This window comes from Apostichopus japonicus, chromosome 16 (genome assembly GCF_037975245.1).
Source record: "Apostichopus japonicus isolate 1M-3 chromosome 16, ASM3797524v1, whole genome shotgun sequence".
In the NCBI taxonomy this organism is placed as follows: domain Eukaryota; kingdom Metazoa; phylum Echinodermata; class Holothuroidea; order Aspidochirotida; family Stichopodidae; genus Apostichopus; species Apostichopus japonicus.
In genome coordinates, this window is record NC_092576.1 from 11372150 (window position 1) to 11395047 (window position 22898).

The 22898-nt window shown below is 36.4% G+C and overlaps 2 protein-coding genes across 2 annotated transcripts in view; both read left to right on the top strand.

The window, feature by feature from the left end:
• Positions 1–8161, top strand: part of LOC139982419 (oxysterol-binding protein-related protein 11-like) — a 28938-nt gene extending 20777 nt beyond the window's left edge. Inside the window, exons 14-18 of the mRNA XM_071995257.1 lie at positions 309–419; positions 1555–1715; positions 2570–2686; positions 3444–3605; positions 4700–8161. Of these exons, the coding sequence (XP_071851358.1) occupies positions 309–419; positions 1555–1715; positions 2570–2686; positions 3444–3605; positions 4700–4825 (677 nt within the window). The 3' untranslated portion in view covers positions 4826–8161. The remainder of the gene's footprint in view (positions 1–308; positions 420–1554; positions 1716–2569; positions 2687–3443; positions 3606–4699) is intronic.
• Positions 8162–11564: 3403 nt separating this feature from the next.
• On the top strand, positions 11565–21079 carry LOC139983052 (uncharacterized). The gene is made up of 5 exons (XM_071996388.1): positions 11565–11706; positions 12802–12894; positions 16053–16126; positions 18576–18716; positions 19266–21079. Exons 2-5 carry the CDS (start codon positions 12888–12890, stop codon positions 19416–19418), a joined length of 375 nt encoding a protein of 124 aa, XP_071852489.1. The 5' UTR covers positions 11565–11706; positions 12802–12887; the 3' UTR covers positions 19419–21079.
• The last annotated feature ends 1819 nt before the right edge of the window (positions 21080–22898 follow it).

Genomic DNA, 22898 nt, shown 5'->3' on the forward strand with positions numbered 1-22898 from the left:
CTACCCTGGGGACAAACTATTATCCTAACACACTGTAGCATATGCAAACTGGAGCCTATACCGCAATTTTTGCAAAGTTCTGTGATATTTTTTTTACCCCAGGCTCATCCCAGTCAATAGTATAGTTCCAGTGATCCAAGAAACAATGTTAAGCCTAAACTTAAATGTTTGTCAAATCTGCATCGATGGTCCTAGTGGCGACTACTGACCAGTGTCAGGTTTATACTGACTTCATTGAAAGGTTGACTTCAACGTTTTATCCCGTGCTTGCATAATTTAATCGTTGACATTCTTTCGGTTTCTCACAGTATCTGCTTTCTACGCTGAGTGCCCCAGTCTCAACACCTACATGAACGGATGGATATGGACCAAATCGAAATTCTTAGGGATGTCGGTTGGCGTAACTATGGTCGGCGAAGGTACAGTTTACATGAATTCCCACCAACCCCTGTCTCCTCACAACATTTGCACTCTGATCAACCTGGATACTTTCCCTCTCTACCCATAGACACTATTACTTCCATCTTACTGTGCATGATCAGGGATGTGCCCACGCTGGGCGGCACTGGGCGGCCACGCCCAGCACTAAAACTTACTGCCCAGCACTGTCTTAAAAATCGTGAATATCGCCCAGCACTATTTTCATCTAAAATCCCGACATTCTTAACAATATATTCAACATAAATTGGGCCTAGCCTATGCTAAAATCATACAGACTAATAATGCATCAGTTACGCATGCGAGAAACATTACTTACGGCTCTCAATCGGTCCCTTGTAAAATCTCTTTGAAACAAACTAATACCTTTTACCAGGTAAGTAATATATTTCACTTAAAAAAAAATGAAAAATGTAAATTGTTAGCAAAACTAGTACTTGTGTATGTGCGTAAAAAGCTACACAAGTGCCAGCATTTGGCATCGGAACACCTTCAAAAATTGGGGAGGGGGACACCCCCTCCACCTAATAACCTCCCCCAGGCTGGCGATCAGTATACCCGGCACTCAGGAAATTCTGGGCACAGCCTTGATGATACAATACTCTTGTAATTTTAAAGTCTCGCTGGTTTCAAAGTTACCCGTCTCTCCATATCATTTTTATCAAAGCATGATACGATTCCTTCTTGAGGTCAGAAAACCTGAAAGGCTGACTTTGCTGTGATCCAGAGTAATAAACTGTAGCTTAAAGTCTGTCTCCAATCTCATAATTAAAGACACCCTGAATTATTATCTGCAATTGACATTTGGCGTCACGGGGACCCTCCATCAATCACGAACAGAAGGAACGACAGAAAATACACAGGAAATTTTTTCAAAAATTATTTACTCGACTTTTACTAAAATTACATTTAATAACAATAAAGCCTTTTCCCTCGATTAATTGGACAAGACTTCTTGCCATTTTAAAGTTGAAATGGACTGCAGTGTTTTGGGATGTTAGTATCATGTATGTCTGTGGAAGGTTAAGAGTCAACCACTAAGCTTCATTAAAAGATATTTCTTATTAATAAGATCCACGTTAAAACCTGATTTCTTGGATTACGTTAACTTGACAGGTGCAATACATGTACTGGAGAGAGGAGAGGTGTACAAGGCTCAGTTTCCATCAGCCTACGGAAGATCCATCTTAACGATACCTTGGATGGAGCTAGGGGGAAAAGTGTTAATCCAGTGCCCCCAGACTGGTTACCAGGCCAACTTAACGTTTCACACAAAGGTAATCTTTTTTGAAACAAAAGCAAAAGAGCAAAAACAGTGGTATGCTGCTGCCACTCATAAAGTATTTGCATTTTTAATTGTAATATTATTAGCTGAGTTAACAAATAAAGTTGTCACTTCTAAAGCTTGCATAGAGCTAAGGGGAAAGTAGTAATTCAGTGCCCCTCACACTGGTTGCCATGCCGATGTAACAGGGTAATGTGTTTTGACAAATCCTTAATGGCACAGCTTCTCATAAGCAAAACAGTTTTCATCTTGAAACATAAGTTGTAGAAATGGCAAAGTGGTCATCACCATAAGAAAAAGAAAAGAGAAAAAAAGGGTATTTACCGTAGCAGACAGGATCAAGGATATTCAGTTTAATTATTATGAGGTAGTATTACTGCCTTTGATGTAGCAAACTATGGCACATATAACTGATGTAGTGTACGTATTCCCTAAGTATGTATGTATTTGTCTGTATTTTAGATCCTCCTGCAAGCAGGAACTCGCGAAGAAGCCTCATTGGCTTATCAGAGCCGCAAGCTGACCGAAGTCAGTCTCTAACTAAGTAGAGTTACATGTTATATTTGTTAAGATTTATAGGTGAAAGCTAAAAGTTGCAGGTGTTTTACGTTAATAGTGTCGACAAAAGATTAATGTGAAAAATATCCAAAATATTTAGATTAGTTTTAAGTTTCTTTTAACTCCAATCTTTGCCCATCACCTTATTTATCCCAGCTCTGTATTATGTCTAAAGAAAACATAACCACTGTTGATGAGTAACATTGTAGAACATGGTCAAAGTATGAGAACCCAAAGTTTACACCATGTAAATTTAAATGTACGATATCAATTTGATTCTATCTGCAGCCGTTTTATGGAGGTAAAGTCCACCGAATATCAGGAGAGGTAAAAAATCCTGATAAGCAAACTATATGTCAGATCTCAGGGGAATGGAACGGTACATTGGAACTGGTGTATTCCAGCGTAAGTATTTGTACCACGTTGAAACAGATTAACGACGATAAAAGGCTGTAAAATAATTAACTGTCACTCACAAACTTGAGGTGATAGTTTCTGTCCCACCTCTCGATAGGATTCATGTTCAATTCCTCACCAGGACACAAATTTATCTCGAACTATTCAAAGTCCAGGCATGAGCTTTTTCTGCGAATAAGCGGAATATCCGGGATTTCTTTTCTACCATGGGGACCAAACTGTTATCCTAACACACTGTAGCATACACAAACTGGAGCCTATACCGCAATTTTTGCAAAATTCCGTGATTTTTTTTAACCCCAGGCTCATCCCTGTTGCTATGAAAGCTAGTGGTCATCCACAACCATAACATTGATAGACTTCCAGCAGAGCTAACTGTTGTCATGTTGAGCTGTCCTTTGGGAAATGATAAAACTAAAACTAAACTTTGAAATGCAGTATCTGGATAGTCATGGGTTCGAGCATCGACTGAAACGCCATTCAAGCTGTCATAAGTTGTAACAAAGACAGCGGTGGTACTGGGCATTGTTGCTGGTAAGGGTGAGGTCCTTGGGATAGTGATACCGGCAATCACAAATCCACACTACACATTTGAGACTGGGACAATGGATTGTAAACAGTTTTCTTCTATATCATGTTACTTTTAAAGAACTTCAGTTGTGCCCTCACATAGTCTCAACAAAATTCATGTTTTCATATGAAATTTCCCCAAAACAATTGGTATTCCTTTATATCCCTCTTATAGGGTGAGAAAAAGACAATTGACACAACAAGATATCCCGCCTATCCCAAGAGGGTACGTCCCGTCAGCAAACAGGGGCTGTTTGAATCACGTCGCCTATGGCAACACGTCACTGCTAGTCTGAAGAGTGGTGATGTCAACACAGCAACCGAGCACAAAAAATATGTAAGTAATATTTATTTTTTTTCTTTATAAATCACAGTTATACTTTTATAAATTTATTTCGGATGAGATCTTCCTTTTTCCCCATCGAGGAGATAATTTTTTGTGTTTGAGTTCAACAAGTTTCATTTACACACAGAAGAGGTGGAAAGGAACAAACAACTTCAAACAACAAAATATAAAATTAAATGTAAATAATAAAACGATAAGTTATAACATAAATTTAAAATATACCAAATAAAACAACAAAATATAAAAAATTATAAAGAAATCAGAGAATCAGACAAATAATGAAAAGTTAAGTGATTGAGATATTAGGGAAAGTTTAAAGTGAAATTTGCTGGTTACCTTAATAAAGGACAAACCAACGAAGTAACATAACAGAGTTCTGTTTCACTAATTTGCACAAACCTGATGAAGGCCCAAGCATTTTGTTTTTGATATAACACTGCAAACAATGGGGTTCTCATTTGTGTAAACAAAATTTTCCTTTTGGTTCTGTGCCATGAGATCTTTCTAGGTATTCCAGAACTGATAGATCATCTTGCGACGGTGATCATCCTATTCAGATTGATGACTGTAACAGTGCATCCCTAGAGTCTTGTACACAAATTAGGCTAGGCCTGCATATATGTACTGTGACTGTGTGTTAGGCTAAGGCTAAGTTGATGTATATATGCTTTGACCAATGTATCTCATTCAAACAAATGGAACTGGTAGATCATCTTGTGACGGTAATCATCCTATTAAGATTGATGACTGTAACAGTGCATCCCTAGAGTCTTTTACACAAATTAGGCTAGGCCTGCATATGTGTACTGTGACTGTGTGTTAGGCTAAGGCTAAGTTGATGTATTCGCTTTGAACAATGTAGATCATTCAAACAAATTCAACTGACTGAAACTCAATTCACTAAATTGTTACTATGTACCATACGTTCATATAAAAGAAAGAAACAATGAAAAATGAAATGAGATTTCATGTCAATCTGATTTTGTAATAGAAATGGTTGATGAATGTTAAGCAGCTAGGATCTGTATTCATCTGCCATGCAAAGTCAGGTAGGGATTTATCTTGCAATGTTTTCTTTTGTGCAGTTGGAGGAGAGGCAGAGGCGAGAAGAGAGGGAACGTTTAGCCGAAAAGAAAACCTGGCAGACAAAATTATTCCACAAGGAAGGAGAGGGATGGCGGTATAGCAATCCACTGAAGCAAAAGGCGTGAATAGTTAAATCGATTCCGAATAAGAGTAGCAGTAATTACCTCGCCGTCATCTTGAAGGATCCAGTCCGGCATCCCAACTACGACATCCTCTGCGGTCCATTTGTTGGTAAATAAAACTAGAGTACCCTTACATAACAAGCAGGGCGGTAGATTGTGTGATGTGTTCCTTTCTGGCAACAGACCTTGAAGTGCTTGATAAATCAGCTTGCAAGGCACTCAGTTTACAATGTATAATACCATGGATACATATCCAAAGATTGGCATAGATACATTTCCAAAGATTTGCACGGATACATATCCAAAGATTGGCATGGATACATATCCAAAGATCGGCATGGATACATATCCAAAGATTGGCATGGATACATACCCAAAGATTGGCATGGATACATATCCAAAGATCGGCATGGATACATATCCAAAGATCGGCATGGATACATACCCAAAGATTGGCATGGATACACATCCAAAGATGGGCATGGATACATATCCAAAGATCGGCATGGAAACACATCCAAAGATCGGCATGGATACACATCCAAAGATCGGCATGGATACATATATCCAAGATCGGCATGGATACATACCCAAAGATCGGCATGGATACATATCCAAAGATCGGCATGGATACATATCCAAAGATTGGCATGGATACATATCCAAAGATCGGCATGGATACGTATCCAAAGATTGGCATGGATACGTATCCAAAGATTGGCATGGATACGTATCCAAAGATTGGCATGGATACATATCCAAACATTGGCATGGACACATATCCAAACATTGGCATGGATACATATCCAAAGATTGGATGTGTCCAGTGGCATAGAGCTCTGTACTGTTATTAAGTTTCGTGACAGTTTACTTTACAGCAATTTTATCGGTTCGCTTAGATAATAATCCAGTGTTTGAGGTTTACAATACAATTGCTGTCATGTTACAAAAGGGACGGATGTATTCAATGGCAGCAGAACACTATATACTGTTATTGGAAGCTATTTGTTAATTTTTTTTTTTTCTGAAATTCCTCATGTTTTGATAAGTGATGTCACATTATATCACATTATATCATGAAAGACAGAAATTATTGTCAAATTATAAACTGCCACATTTCATGGATTAGTAAATATTATTCAGTAAACCTTGTCTAAGTTCTGAAGGTGTTTAGGCCAAGAGGTTTGCCTATAATTGGTGTCACTTTTGCACAAGTGCCCAATCGTGATAACCAATTTAAAAAGCTATCCGCTTCTTTAAACCATGTTTTCATGAGAAAGTGTCCACAAAAAAAAAAAAAAAATGTCAAACGTTTGACTCTTGCTATGACCATGTTTTCTGAAAAATTCAAATGTGTGAACGAAAAAAAAAAATGTGAAGTGTACTTATAAGATTGAAAAGATTTGCATATAGATTCTGTTATTCACCATTCTACTTATTATTCATTTCTAGATCATTTTTACCATTAAAAGAAGCAACGCTTACTGTTTGATTATGATGTTTCTTAACATGCAATTATAAAAATCCTTGTTGACACCTGTCTGTGTGAAGCATTGCAAGCTTATCATATTGAGTATGCACATTGTAGGTATGATATAAGTACTCAGTATGCAAATAAGGGGGTTGACTTGCACAACTTTTTATAGAAAAATCCTCTAAGGTAGGGACAATAAACAACGTGATGGACTCAACCAATCAACTCGATAACCTTTCATACCATTATGCTCAAGTGTGCACAATTCAAATACCTCACTTCTCGGTCACTACTTTGCAACATATCAACACCTCCTGGGGTTATCTCATAGCCACTATCCGGCACACAGAACTATATTTACAAGTTACCTCACATGAGTATGTGACCCCATATGTGAGTGTGGTGGCCAATTGGCTAAGGCGTCGGACTCGTGATCCAAGGATTGCTGGTTCGATTCCTGCCTAGTTCATTACGTTGTGTCCTTGGGCAAGATGCTTTATCTCAATTGCCTCTCTCCACCCTGCAGGGGTTAAATGGGTACCTGTGAGGTAACTTGTCATTGGGTGCAGTATATAACTGCTGCCGACTGGAGGGATTGTCTCTGGGACATTGACCATGGGGTAATATAACGTCTGTAAAGCGCTTTGAGACCTATAGCTGGTATAAAGTGCTATATAAAAAGCAAATATTATTATTATGATTATTATGTGCACCTGGGTGAAGAGAAGCAATTGAGCTGAATCCCTTGCCCAGTAATGACCTAGCCATGACTTAAAACCTGCTTTCCTCAGATCGCAACACCAATTTTTTCAATTTCTTTATTCCGGTATAAATTACAAAATTTATAAATAGGACACATGTTCATGATAAACAAAAGACGTAACATGTACAATCATGAAAGCATGAACAAATAAGAAATAAGATGGAGGATTAGAAGTTTGAAAGATTAAAAGGATTATAACAGAGATTCTAAGAACCCATTTTGAATATAAATGGCTGCTCTGTAGATAAATGAGTTCTGAAAAAGCATAATTCTAAAAGTTGGCAAGATAGTAGGATTTCGTAGATTGTACTTGTTGGTTCTATTGCACAGAGAGATCAACTCGGAATGAAGTGGGTGATCTTTAGAACTATGTATATTCTTAGCTAGTCTTATGAATTCATTTCTAGCAGCAGTGTTTACTTTACCAACCAGGCTTTCAGAGTCGAGATTAAATATATTTGAGCAGTATTTCATGAAACCAAGGCTGTTATCTCTTGACAACACCTGTCTGTAAACTATATATGTATCGAGCTATGAACAATAAAGACCATCAACAGTGGTGCTCAGACCATCTGACAATCTTATTTTGTGACAGGATTGTGAAACAAACTCTGAACATTATTTATTTTTTTCTTTGCTGTCCTCTGTATACTGTATAACGATGTGATGATACACTGTAACATCTTGTCAGAAAATGTTCTCCGATTTTGCATTTGCTATGGTGTGATTAAAATCGGCGGAATAATAACCATCTCGTTAAATTTGGTCAGCCGTTGACTTCTTGCACGGTGGTACTTGAAAGCTAACCCCCCCCCCCCCCCCCCCATTCAAGAGAGCTAATTCAGGATGCGTAATGTACACACATTTCTTCCAGATATATTTTTTGTCTGTGTAAAGGTTGTGGTGTTTTTTTTTTCTTCCTTCAAGGTGATTCTATAATTGCTTCTATGCACAACTCTCTTTATCCTAAACCCAGGTCTTGCTTTGATATTTAGCTGACGAGTGTTCTGAACTGCCGCCTCGGAAATTCTTTATTACCATCATTTGGAGTATGACTGTCAACACAACATCAATTCAGTAATGTTCTAGAAAAGTTCAAAAATGGCTGCTATCATTCCAGGTCTTTGACTTTAACATATGAAGACCTCAAATTTAAAAATCCTAAAGTCATGTTTTGAAATAAAAAAATAAATTGTTAAACCATCGTATTTGCAACATTGTCAGGTTAGCACAGTTCAGTCAGTTATTTTGCAACTATGATCAAATCAGGAATTCTTGATTTTTTGTCTTTCACATGAATTGGTGCTTGGTCGATAATGGATGTGTTAATTACTTTTTTTGGTAAATGTAAAAGTTTCCCTGTAAGTTTTGTTTTTTCTTCTTTTGTCAATTTCATTTATTCTCTATGTTAGCAACTCATCCCATAACTTAACTTTTTTTCGTCTTTCCTTTGTGGTAACATTAAATGTATAATAAATATATTATTCTAATCTAAATGACCTGATATATATATATATATATATACACATATAAATATATATATATATATATATATATATATATATATATATATATATATACACATATAAATATATATATATATATACACATATAAATATATATATATATATATATACACATATAAATATATATATATATACACATATAAATATATATATATATATATATACACATATAAATATATATATATATATATATATATATACACGTATAAATATATATATATATATATATATACACACATATAAATATATATATATATATATATATATATATATATATATATATACATAAATATATATGAATATTGACAGAAATTAACAGGACTTACTGTTGCTGTGAGTGTCTGATGTCAAGTAAGTTTTGTCATAGTCCACTGTATTCTTTGAGAAATAAATTATTTCTTAAAAATGGAAGGTTTGTAATGATTTTTATGGTGTATTCTGATCTAGATAGTGAGGGTGAATTTAACGGTATTAACGACTGTTCCAGAGTAGCGGTGTACTCTTTTGAGAAGCTCATCTTTAATATCAGTAGTAGAATAAGGTCTAAGAGTCCTATAAGGGTATGAGTGAGGGGAACAGTATAGGTTTGTGGAATGAGGTCTAAGAGTCCCATAAGGGTATGAGTGAGGGGAACAGTGGGTATGTCATTTTATGTTGTAACTTTACACTTTTTACTGGTTAGCAATTGAACATGTAAGTTAATAGTTCCCGAAATAATTTATAGTAAATGAATAAGGGCCTTTATGTAAGGAATTGAGCCTTCGAGTGTGGAATTGTGGGGGTCGGGGGGGGGGCTTTTGTGTCTGAAATTCAGCCAAGGAGTGTGGAAGTGGGGCAGGGGGTGGCAATGGGATGGTAAGTGAGTTTGCATGGACCATTGGCATAACACTAGCTGTTATTGCCTGTTTATAATTATTGCCTGTAAAAGTTTGCTATTGCCCTGTAATGACTTGTACAACTGGAGAATCTGATTTTGTGTTTCAAATTCAAGTTAAACAAGACATAGTGATGGGTATGCTCCCAGCCTCCTACACTCAGTCCTGTTAATATTGATATCATAACATATAACAAGGGGTTTTCAATAGACACCCCATAGGTGGACTCCGGTCTGCGAGTCAAATCCAGCCCCACGAGAGACTTTCCTGCCCATGGAAAATTTTAAATATGAATTCCACAATTCTTGTAGTAATTGGATATGCGTGGTCATTGTGATTTAGGATATACCCTATACCAGCCGCTTACCCGCGATAAATTGCTCAGTTTTAAACTTATATCGAAAGGTCCGTGCTTGTTTCTTTTCCTTTTGCTTCAACCAACGTTTACCTTGTCCTCATAGAATAGTTCATTTAGAACCCTTGGCCTTTAGTCAAAATATGGGGTCGTTCTTGTAGCCTAAACGTTTGTCTAACACAGCAGCCCCCCCCCCCAACCCCAAACCTAACTTTTGGGTAGCTGACTGTTCTAAATTAATATTGACACGTTTGTTTTCTTCTTCCATGGTGGTGAATGACCGTTCTTTCATGCAATGCATGTGTATAACTTTAATTTCCTGCTAAAGCCTGAGCAGAACACAGGGCCAACCCCGAATCTATTATTTCTGTTTTAGCGACATTCTCTTTACTTGCTTTTTCGATTGTTTCATTTCACGTTTATTTTTGACAGTATTGTATTTAACTTGCCACCTATATTCATTAAATTATCTACAAGAACTAGAATTTATGAAGTTAACTGGCATGGTAGTATTAAAAAAACAAAACAATATATATATGTGTATATACATATATATATATATATATTTATTCATTATTTCAGAATTTTCGTATTTTTCTATCTTTTGATTTGATTTTTTTTCTGGGAACACCACCTACCTTTCCTGGCCTTCTGGCCTCAAGCGGCACGGTTCGGTCGTACAATGAATAGATATTACACCTCTCGAAAGGAGGAAATATTTCAGAAACTTCCATCGTTTTAAAACACTAAGCTGTCTGCTTGCAACCTTCATCCTTAGAGACTCCCAGAAAAGAATGATATCTTATATGACCAATATACCCACACCTCCTCTCCCCTCTCGCGAATATTTGTTACTTAGTTAAGTCTAGGTACGGGGTTTCCCTTCAAACGCCCTAACTTTACTTTTAATGATTGGATCATATGTTGTCCTTACTTATATTACATACGCCACATTCCATTGGGATCGTGTTTACGATATCTAAGAGTAAGATTCGTGAGCCGTTCTATTGAAATCGGAATTCGGTTCGTGGAATGGGTACTCTAAAATCAACTTCACGACGCGAGTTCACGAGTCCTGAATGAATATACGCAAAACAGTTTAGTCTGCAGTATGATACACTTCCGTCACTGCACTGTTTACACAGTTATATGCACCCTGTACGAAACCTTCATTGTGCGATGTTATCGATTAATAACCTCACAGAAAACTTCGATCAAATATCGATAGTAGATCGTTCAATCATAACAAACTAGTGCGCTAAATATGTCTAAATCAATTCCGAATATACGAAAAGCTTCGGGTGATTTCGAACGGGTATATCTTCGTTGTAACGAATGGATGCAGACATTTTGGTAACCTCGAAGTGAAGGTTTCTATGGTGATGACGTAACTTTTCCGACCAATCATGAGCGACTATTTAAGCACAATTGGAAACCTGTTTGGGAAAAAACAATGCCCCTCCCCGGTCCCGACCACATTTAACTCTCGTCTCGACTATATTATTGACGCCATATAGGCACAGTTGTGTCGGTCGGTCTTATAACTATGACCATGGTAATAAATACACCGCCTTAAATAACAAGAATCTTCACGCTTTTGAATGACCCGACAAAGTTTATTTATTAGTTACATAATTATCATTATTGATCACAGAAAATTTTAGGTTTACTGTATCCATCAAGCATACACTACGTTTGTACTTCTAAGTTTGGGTCAAAGTCCTTGGTGAATTATTTGCTAAGTTAGTGATCCGATAGGTGACGGTTTACCTTGTGATCGACAAGCACGGGACCTAGAATAGACAACAAATTTTACAGTGCACAGTACACATGGTTATGAGTTATACAGTACGGTTTAACCTTAGAGAACCGTGACGGCGTTTTTATACTGGTAAGTACATTTTCTTTATGAATTAGTGGTTGCTTTCTCATTCTCCATTTTGTTTTAAGTAGTTTGCTAGTCGCCCCGCGTTTGGCCTACTTAAATTTGCTAGACGTTGTCACAAGTAATATAATAGGTCTGAGGAATTGATTATACTAACGAATGTTTCAATGAAGAAATATGCAATGGGGATAACAGTAAAATGATTCTTCATTGTTTAACATGGGTGACCATTCTAGCATTTTTTTGGTGGGGAAGGGTGGGGGTGGGGGAGGGGGCGGTGATAGGGTGGCCTTAAAGTCACCTTTCTGCATTGGATTATAATCTTGTGCCAGTCCGGCCTAGCCAGGTAGCATAACACATTATATGAATCATGATCCCTACCAACTTTATGTTACTTACTTTCCCAGTAAACATTCCACGGAAGTCACGTGATATTATTAACATTAAATGCCAACACCACTATTCCCCCAAATTTCAGTATGCCACAAACTTGCTATAAAATAGTTTACACTTTGCTCGAGGGTATGACTCTCCAACTTATTTACAAACACTTAGGACTTGTTTAGGTAGAGCAGTACATCTATACTTCATAATCTTCTTCTGTTTGTTTACCTACCCCCCCCCCCCTTGAGCATTTTTTTTAAATGTTTTTATGATATAGCTAGTATTTTCAAAAGAGAAAATGCTAAGATGCAACTTACAAGGCCTTGGAAGTGTCATTTCCAGCGAGTTGGGAGGCATTTTCAGCCAAAATTTTCTTGTACGCTTCTCGCCAACTCATGGTGGCGATACGCTTAGATACTATGCAAGGCCGTATCTACGGCTCTGATAGTTTGCCTACAGGTTTCGCCCCTCCCTTGGTAAATTCCTGGCTACGCGCCTGTCATATATGCTATTCCAATGGTGTAAAGTCAACAAACAAACAACACTTCAGAACAAAGCACATAAATACCATTATTATACACTGTTGGCTTAAGTTTCCAAACGGAAAATCTTGGTCATAGTTCGTCAGCATGTTCATGTTATATTGTATCTGTGGTTAAAATAGACTAACATTATCATCACTATAAGATATAACAATTAGCAATTTCACACTTTCAGTACACAAAGTCAATGGAATGGATTAAGAGCCCCGAACAAGTCCATACATCAACGCTGGGAACCTCTTAAGGACTTTTGTCTTCAAAATGGAAGGTACGCATTACATTTCTCTTTCTTATGCCGTTTTCGTAATTTTAATTGAATGGAATTTGATAGTATAAAACCGTAAGAACGTAAGACGAGCTTCTGTGTTAAACGTTTAATAAATCTCTCCGCCATCCAATAAATCTTAATTCTAAGAAGTGAAAATTCACTCTTTGATAGTGTCGACGACGGCGATCACTCTTCGATGAGTAAACGCAAATCATATCCAAGAGAGTCATCCAGTGGCGTTGCCACGGTGGTGGGGTTGGGGTGGAGGTGTGGGGGCTGCCCCCCCATGAAAGCTTGTCGCCCCCAGTCGCCCTCCCAATGGGATTTTGGGTGTCGAAAAAAAAAATTACATGTGCGAAAAATATATCATTGGTCTGAACGGTCTCGAATCTCCATGATGACCACTTATGAACGATCCTTCGATCGCGGACCGGCAGTAGGCTATAGTTGCTGAAAAACCTGACGTGACATAGCGTATAGGCCGAGAAGACATCTACAGTAGTCACACTGTACTGAAAACGCATGCTAACGACCGTCGAATTATATAATTCCTGCTCTACAAGACTACTACACTCATAAAGCAATCTTCGATGTCAGTTTGACATATAGTTCGGTCATTTCAGTATGTTACTTGGCTGAAAACCTAATCAATCTCTTTTTTATTTTCCACGCGCAATTTGCAGATTATTTAATTTGCAGATTATTTGCATATTATTACGCAATTTGCAGATAAATGTCAATGCCGGTGTCAAACTCATAAAAGATATGTCATGATATTTCAAAGTAACTTACCACAGAGTGTTTTTTTCTTTTCTATTCACTAAACTATTTGATGACCATATCAAGACATGGGTTCTCAAAATAAAGGATGTTGAGAAAACTTTAATTAGAGCAGCTTAGAAGGCCTGGGAAGTGTCATTTCCAACGATCTATAGGAGGCCTTTTTAGCTAAAAATTCCTGGTGCGCTGCGCGCCAATCCATGGTGGCGCTCCGCTTAGATAGTAACAAGACGCCCTCCTAGGAAATGGTCAAGCCCCCCAGCGCCCCCACTGAAAAAATGCTGTCTACGTCGCATTGGAGTCATCACGCAAAAAGGAATATCTCTAAACGAAATCATATTTTCACTCTATTGAGAGTTAAATATCAAGAAAAAGCCAATAAGTTACAAGGCTGGAAAATTGATTTGAACCAGTGATCTCCGGATGATACAAACCCATCCAGTGCTCTACCAACCCATGAGCTAGTTAGGGTTTATTAAAATGGCGATCTCTATATGCACAGTCATATCTTCTCTGGACTCGCGGGTCAGAAGCCACATGAACTTGCATACCGTGTAAGCATGAATCTGTTGGTCTCAACTGAAATTCCTTCAGATCCTCTCACACAAATATATATAATTTCCCTCCAAATACTATTATCCGTATTAATATCTATAAAACCAAAGTAAAGCCGATCCTCAGCTACGGGAGTACCTGCCTGCTTACCATCTCTACTTCCAACAAACAAGTTTCAACAACATCCAAAAAGGGTGTAAAAGGTTTTATAATATTTTATTAAAAAATAATAAGGTCCAATAGAAATGTTTTCACAAATGGAACATGCTCCTATTTCTGAAGTAGATTGGAATTAGGTGTGCTCATACAACTGGTAATGTACTTCAGATGTGAAGCTCCGTTGGTTCCAATTTCGTCTTCTTAATAAAATTTTAGGGACAAATACTCCCATGGTTGAAGTTAGCAAAATCAATGATCCACTTTGTACACTTTCTGTGGTGTGGCAGATGAGAGTTTAATTCATTTATTTTAAGAATGCGGCTTCACCCAGAAAGTATGGAGGGATTTTCAAACTATAGGTTCAATCCAACTGAATATCAAAATTGCAGTTAGTAAAGAGCTTGTTCTGTTTGGAAATTATTTGTACAAATATATGTCTAACATCCTTCTGGTTCTGAAATTTTGTGTTTCAAAAAGTAAGGTTAAAAATGAGAAACCTTCCTTTAGCTATGGTAAAAATTGATTTAAAGAATTGTTATCTAAAAAGTTTTTGAATAAAACTAATTGTAAGCAACATGCTTTTGATCTTTATTTGAAGTTTAATGATTTATTTGTTGTTGTTGATCATATTGACTAATGATCATAATGTATATGTTATGATGAATTGTATATTGTTTGGACTCTTGATGGAATGATAATAGAAATATTAAAAAAATAATAATAAAAAGTAATAAAAATTCCATACAACAGCCTATCACTTTACACTAAAAATCCCTTCTTATATCTGAACCTCCATGTTCTTTATGCGGGCAGCACAAGCCCTACTTTTAAACTTCTTGAAGCATTTAACATTAACCTAGATACAAAACAACCCCGAGAAATAAAATTGATTAAAGATATCTCCTCCTGAAGTGTTAAGAATGTATGAAGCAATATTATACACATAATGAATGGTTATGAGTGCAATAGTGCAAATATTTCATGAGTTGAAAGATGTAATTTTTTCCATTCAACGAGGCGCAGCCGAGTTAAATGGAACAAATTACATCTTTCAACGAATGAAATATTTGCACTGTTGCACGAATGGAAACCATTCATTATTTGTTTTATACAACACCTTCAAATTTGGATATAATTGGATGTAAAATGCACTCATGCAACAGATTGTTTTGAACAGACAGGTTTCTCTGCTCTCTTACCATTGAAAAAAGTGCTATCAAAAAAGTATAACCCATGGTTCTATTTCATAGAGTGCAATAGAGCGGATTTTGCATGCAATCGACGAGCAATTGACCAATCAAATGGCCGGAATATAATTAAGTGTTGTATAAAGTGCATTATCGAACGTTTTACTGTGAAATAGAATCGTGCTCTCCATGGATGGGCGTCATCCAAATGTTGAAACGTTCACAAAATTAAAGTACTAAATAATAACATCATAGTTTTCATCTAAAAATGATCAATCTAATGAAATTATTATCATACTGTTAATTTACAAACTTAGCATTTCTCTAAAAACATGTTTTGTGGTTCCAATGTTGTATTAAAAAATGTCACGATTTTATTTACCAATCGTTTTGAATGACTAGTATATTCACTATGAAGAGTCAAGTTTTTTTTCAAGTTGTAAATGTTGACGGCTCAATTTATTGTTTTTTTGCCAGAATTTGAAAGACTGATAAAATCTGACGAGGAAAATGATTCTCCAATTAACTATGGAAGTAATAAGGAGCTAGTCGTAAGTATTATTATGACGTGCATGTATTTTCAATCTTATATTTGTTGAATGCAATGTTTGTCCAGTATACATGTCCATGATTGTTCCATGAAACGTACATGAAATTGATTTCTCGCACTTATACAGACACGTAGTCAGGAAGGAATTTGGAAGTGTACCAACATTTTGAGAAGGGACAACAACGATTTGAGAAGGGCATTAACAGTTTAAGGAGAGGCATTAACAGTTTAAAGGAGGGTATTAACAGTTTAAGGAGGGGAATTAACAGTTTAAGAAGTGGCATTAACAGTTAAAGGAGGGACAACAACGATTTAAGGAGAGCATTAACAGTTTAAGGAGTAGCATTAACAATTTTTAGGAGGGTCATTAACAATTTAAGGAGGGACACACTAATTGTGTCCTGTAACTTGTGAAGTTTGTACATATGACAATTGTTCATATCGTAAGTGGGTGCGGTGGGGGAAGGGGTGATGGTCTGTAAGTGAGTGCGGTGTGGGAGGGGGTAATGGTCTGTAAGTGGGTGCGATGGGGAAGGGGGTAATAGTCTGTACAGTGGTTGCAGGGAAACAGCATCCTGTGCCCGCGGCCTGGCTATTGGCCTTGCTCGTATATGTATTGTAAAAATGTTCGGTAGGTTCCTTCTTAAGCAATTGCTTTTTGGTTTGTAGCTTTTCCGTCATGCAAATGAGGCCAGACTGAAAGTTATTTTTGAGTTTGTCAACACACTTGTACTTAGTTTTTACTCGTACTCCAGTGTATAGTAATTACCTAAAACAGACTTTGGTCAGTTTGTACTGAGAATAAGGGACAACCGTTAATCAGTATAAGGGTCATTCCATATCAAATCACCAAATTTTGGGGTATCTTGTAATTCGACATCTTTGCAAACATATTATAGGAAAGCATTGTAATCATCATTTTGTTATGTTTGTACTATACATAATAACTTCTGAAAGAAACAAGTACCCTGAAGCAATGGTTTAGGAGCAATTCATCACTAAAAATAGCACATTTTTTAGTGAAAAGTACAAAAGTCAAATATTTTGACACTTTTAAGTTGACCTAACTCCACAAGACAATATTTTTGTAGCCTAATTTTTTATTTTCCTGTTCTATGGGATAGACTCTATAGGCATCTGTAATAGAAAGGTAGTAGAATGTTTAATTGCTGAGAAATGAGACCTCAAAAGTCAAGAAAATGCCAAAATGCCATGCATGATGGCGACAAATTGCGGAAGTTCAAAGTGTGATAAATCGGCCAATTGTGAAGCAATGCAACTGAAATTTTCAGAATATGCTTATTTAATAGTGGTCCAATCATACAAAAAAAATTGGGAATTTTTGGAGAGGGTGCAGCAACAGCCATCCGTGATTTGACACGGAATGACCCATAAACTAAAATGTTCAATATGTTAGACCTGTCAGCAGATGCTACTGTGAAAAAAATTACTAACATACCAATTTGTTACTCAAAGGCTCTCTAAACTAATGACTAGATAGGAGTCTAATCAGATGTCCCTATGCTTGACTAGTAAGTAAACCTATAGTAAAGATGGTTTAAATGGTAGATCTTCAGCGTGCTGCAGTAAAGTGTCATCCACTTCCTGGTTAAACGTGGGTCAAAATTATCAGCGAAACCTTTAGACTATAGTCTGGTTAGTCCAGTCAATCATTATGCATAGGATTATGTGTTAGTATTTTATATTTGTAAGTCCTCAGTAGCAACTGGTCATTAATGTAACACATGTTAAGAAATTACAACACACTTCACTATAGTATTTAACTGTTTAACGGGTACTCACCTTTACCAGTTTTGATAAAGCCATGAGAATCGGCTGGCTCGAACTGACAGTCAGGCACTTTAGGATATAGTATAGCATCTAGCTGATTCAAGGGTAAATGTATGTATGTATATTAGATCCTCCTGCAAGCAGGAACTCGCGAAGAAGCCTCAAGCGTATCAAAGCCGCAAGCTGACCGAAGTCAGTCTCTTAAATTCATATTTAACGTCCATGATTATGAATTGTTAATTGTCAACAACTCTGTAACTGGACGACATACATTAATCTAGGAGTGACTCGAACCGGGGACTTTATGTTTGAAAGGCACCTGCCACTGAGCTAACATTCCAAGCTAAATACTTGCACTGCCGCTTACAACTCTTATACAGTAACACTTTAATCGTACCCATACTACCATAGGGAATTGTGTGCTCATACTCTCATTCCTGTTGGATCTAACCATAGTCAAGTTCTTACTTTCTGTTACTCCGTGACTTGCAAGTTACGTTATGTTCCACGTACAGTACATCGTTGGATACCCATTCATGATGGAGTTGTCTCTGGTATAGGTGATGTTGTACCACAACAAGTTGGATGTTCCTATGATTTGCGAGTTATAAATTTATGGGTTTTTTTTTGTGTTTTGATTTCTTGTTTATTTTAATCAGCAAATTAACGAGGTAACTCCAATTCGTCGTCACTATCTTTACGAACCTCCAGAAGATTACTATTGGCTAGCCGTGGCTTCACTTATCTGTTGTGTCTGCCTTCCACCGTTTGGGTTACTTGCCATTTACAGAGCACGACAGGTCAGTTTTACAATTTATTAGTTGCTGCATTTGCCTGGAGTCCAGCATTAAATATATAGTAGCTATAATGTCGGTAGGGATAAAGTTAGGATATTTGTAATTCGTGGAACTTTCTGTTATAATGAATGAATCAATATCAAATTAATATCCATCCTTCTGCAATAAAATTTAAAAAAAAAGATACCAAAGCCTACCTTTCAAATAATATGAATGTCTAACTTGTAAATACCTTTCTTGCTTTTAATGTTTACAGTGTTTGTATGCATGTTTTAATAGTAAATTTCTTATCTTGTATTTTTAAGATTATAAGGACCCCTTTGGAAATAAGTTTTTAGCTTAAAGGGTTATCCTTGGCATGTTGTTTTCTTTTTGATGCATTTAAGTATATTTCCACCTTGTATTTTAAATGTTTCTCTATATGTGCAATTTTTTGTATGCAGATGAAGAATGATAATTTGCTGAATAAAATCAAATCCAATCAAACCTATATGAGTGATATCATAACTTTCATATTATTTTTTCCTTATATTTTTTTTCTCCATCATACAGGTTCCTCGTCTTTACTTTAGTGGGGACGAGCTCGGTGCATACAGGGCCTCTGGACAAGCCAAAGGTTTCGCTTTGATGAGTTTTATGTTAGGCAGCATGCTTCTAATTACCGTGGCAATACTCCTGGTTAATATATTAAACTTAGGTTTGTGATCAAAGAAGTAAATGATGGATTGATTCATACAGCGGGTATTTGAGAAGCAATTAAACCTCGGTAGAAAGAAAGGGAGTATCCATATCATTGGTGACACACATGCGTTGAAATATTTTACATCAACACTTAGACCTTATTCTGCAATATTATTAAATATACCACACATCCAAAATAAGATGACTATTAGGAGGTGAGTGATCACATCGTGGTACCATTATGCCTAATGAGTAGATTAGACGCTTGATCGACTCATGTTACCACCATACTGCTGAGTACAAGATGTGTTATCGACTCATGGTACCATCATGCTAAGTGAGTACAGTAGATGCATGACCGACTCGTGATGCCATTATAATACTAAGCAAAATAGACGCGTGATCGACTCATGATACCATCATACTTCTGAGCACAGTTTATGCGTGATCAAAGCATGATGCCGCCATGCTTCTTGGTACAATAGACGCGTGAACGACCATTGTACAACCATGCATAGTCGACAGTTTATACCACATACAAAATATAAAGTGATATCTAATAACATTTGGGATCACAGGGAATAACATTATGAGAAATGCCAGGCTCCTTTTCTTTATATACTTTTATCACCATAGTTACGTGAGGTGTGGAACTCAGAAACACACCAGTCTTTTTATTTGTTTGCAAAAGGAAGAACAATCCATTATTTACGTAATGAAACGATTTCTATAGTGCAATTTTTAGACACGAGTACGCAACTTTGAAATTTATTTGATTGGAATATTTAAAAATGCTTTCTGCATTGTTTTAATGTTAAACTGAACTTTATACTGTTGAAATAATTCATTTGTAAGCTTTGCTTAAAAGATCGCATGCATGCATGTTGTTTTAATTATTGATCCAGATATGTGTAACTAATATGGTATCTTTCGAACTCGGCGAATGTTTGGAACTATTCAAATGTCATTTTGATATCTTGATATATGGAATTCGGGTGTTTATTTCTCACTCTTTTCAATATATAACTTGCTTGTAACTAGTATTGCTAGTGATATGTTTCATATACAACCACTATTGATCTTTTCCATCATTTGAAGTTTTTTTACAGTCATTATATTTCAAACATACCGACAATCCCGGATGTCAAAGGAAGTACCAAGTAACAATTTAATGCAGAATGCTGATCTTTGCAAAAATCAAAAATGTTAAATCCAATTCATACTTTTCAACTCATACAAGGTGAAGTGATTCTATAATTGATTCTATGCACAACTCTCTCAAAACCCAGGTCTTGTTATGATATATAGCTGACGAGTGTTCTGAACTGCCGCCTCGGAAATTCTTTATTTCCATCATTTAAAGTATGACTTTAGTCACAACATTTATTCAGATATGCTCTAGAAAAGTTAAAACCCGCTGCTATCCAGGTTTTATTTCCGTAACACTTTCATTTTTTTTAAGAATTGCCCGAATGAAACAGCTAAGTTTCATCATATAGAGTGACTGGATTATAAAGTCTAATATACAGGTCAGTTCTTCACATTGCAAAAACAAAACAAAAAACAAAACACTCAATGGGCAAAAATAAGACTTTTGTGGCCTCAAATGACATGTCTTACAATGTAGCACGTGTTCGTCATTGACTTAAATAGATAAAGACCTAAAATTCAGCCTAAACTCATGTTTTAAAATGTTAAAATAGGTCGTTAACATCGTATTTGCAACATTGTCGAGTTAGCAGTTCAGTCAGTCATATTGCAACTTTCATCAAATCAGGAATTCTTGATTTTTTTCTTTCACATTGGTGCATGATCAATATTGGATGTATTAATTTTTGCTTATGTAAATTGTTACCTTGTATTGTGTATTGTTCTTTTCTCAATTGTATTCATCTTCGTAAGCAACTCATCCCGTAACTTAATTGTTTTTGTCGTCTTTCATTTGTGGTAACATTAAATGTATAATTACTCTATTATTCTAATCTAAATGACATTTATTCGTTACATAAAATGTCATGCATTTCATACCTTCTTAAAATGTTCGTACTTGTTGGAAGAAAAAAAAATACTCAATGACCACACACTTAAATTGCTACCAACATCTTCTTCAAGAGATAATTTATGTGCGTGTGTTTTTCCCCTTCTGTTACTGTAACTTGTCATTCAGCCTCTGAAGAATATCCTGCTGGGATCGAATCGTCAGACCCTCTTACACATAAAGAAATAATTCCGGTCAGATATCGGGAAAAATCCGGTCGGCACCGGAACTAGATAAATTTGTCATTCATCCGGCCAGATAATCTGGTCGGACCAGATATTGATTGCATCCCTTGCATCTATGAATTTCATAATTCACAAGTTTAGCTTCTAAGTAAGAATTGTTTTACAAGTGAGAAGAAACTTTCTGATGGAAACATTTGTTCCTCGTAGAAGGAACCAAACGTCACCTTATTACAGCCAGTGACTCTTTTATTCCTACAACCTACTTGTTATTAGGTTATGAATATCTATAAATTACATTAAAATATTCAGATTATAGATTATAAATAGTAGGACGTACAATTCTCCTCACTGGGTTTGTCATTTTCTGTAATAACTTTACACTTTTACTGGTCAGCAATCTGAACATGTAAGTTAATAGTTCCTAAATTACCTAGTTTGAAGGCCTTTGTGAGCTAGGAGTATAGAAATGATGAAGGAGGGGATTGGGGCTTTTGTCTCCGAAATTCAGCCAAGGAGTGTGGAAGGGGACGGGGGGGGGGGAGTGGCGGGAGGGCAAGAGGGTGGGCATGGACCATTGGTAACATTGTTATTGCCTGTAAAAAAAATGCTAAAAATTAAATATATATTCATTATTTGAGAAATGTTCTTGTTTTTTCTATCCTTTTGCTTTTATATTTTGTTGTGTGTGTGTAACCATGATCGTAAAATACTTTTTCTAGAAACAACACCTCCACCTTCCCTTCCTCGCATTCCGGCCTCAAGCATCTTCTCATGGCACGGTTCGAAAGGAGGAAACATTTGAGAAACTTTCATGGTTTTACATCACTTTGTTTGTTTGCTTGCATTCTTCATCCTTAAAGGCTTCCAGAAAGAAAAACAAATAAGACATGAGCAACTCCAACCCCTCCCTGATCTCCGGCTCCCATTTTTGCACTTCCGACCACCTTACACTCTCGTCTCGACACTGAACATAACCACTTTATAACAGGAAGCTTCGTGTTTTTTAATGACCCAACAAGTTTTGTTATCATCATCATCATCATCATCATCATCATCATCATCATCATCATCATCATCATCATCATCATCATCATCATCATCATCATCATCATCATCATCATCATCATCATCATCATCATCATCATCATCATCATCATCATCATCATCATCATCATCATCATCATCATCATCATCATCATCATCATCATCATCATCATCATCATCATCATCATCATCATCATCATCATCATCATCATCATCATCATCATCATCATCATCATC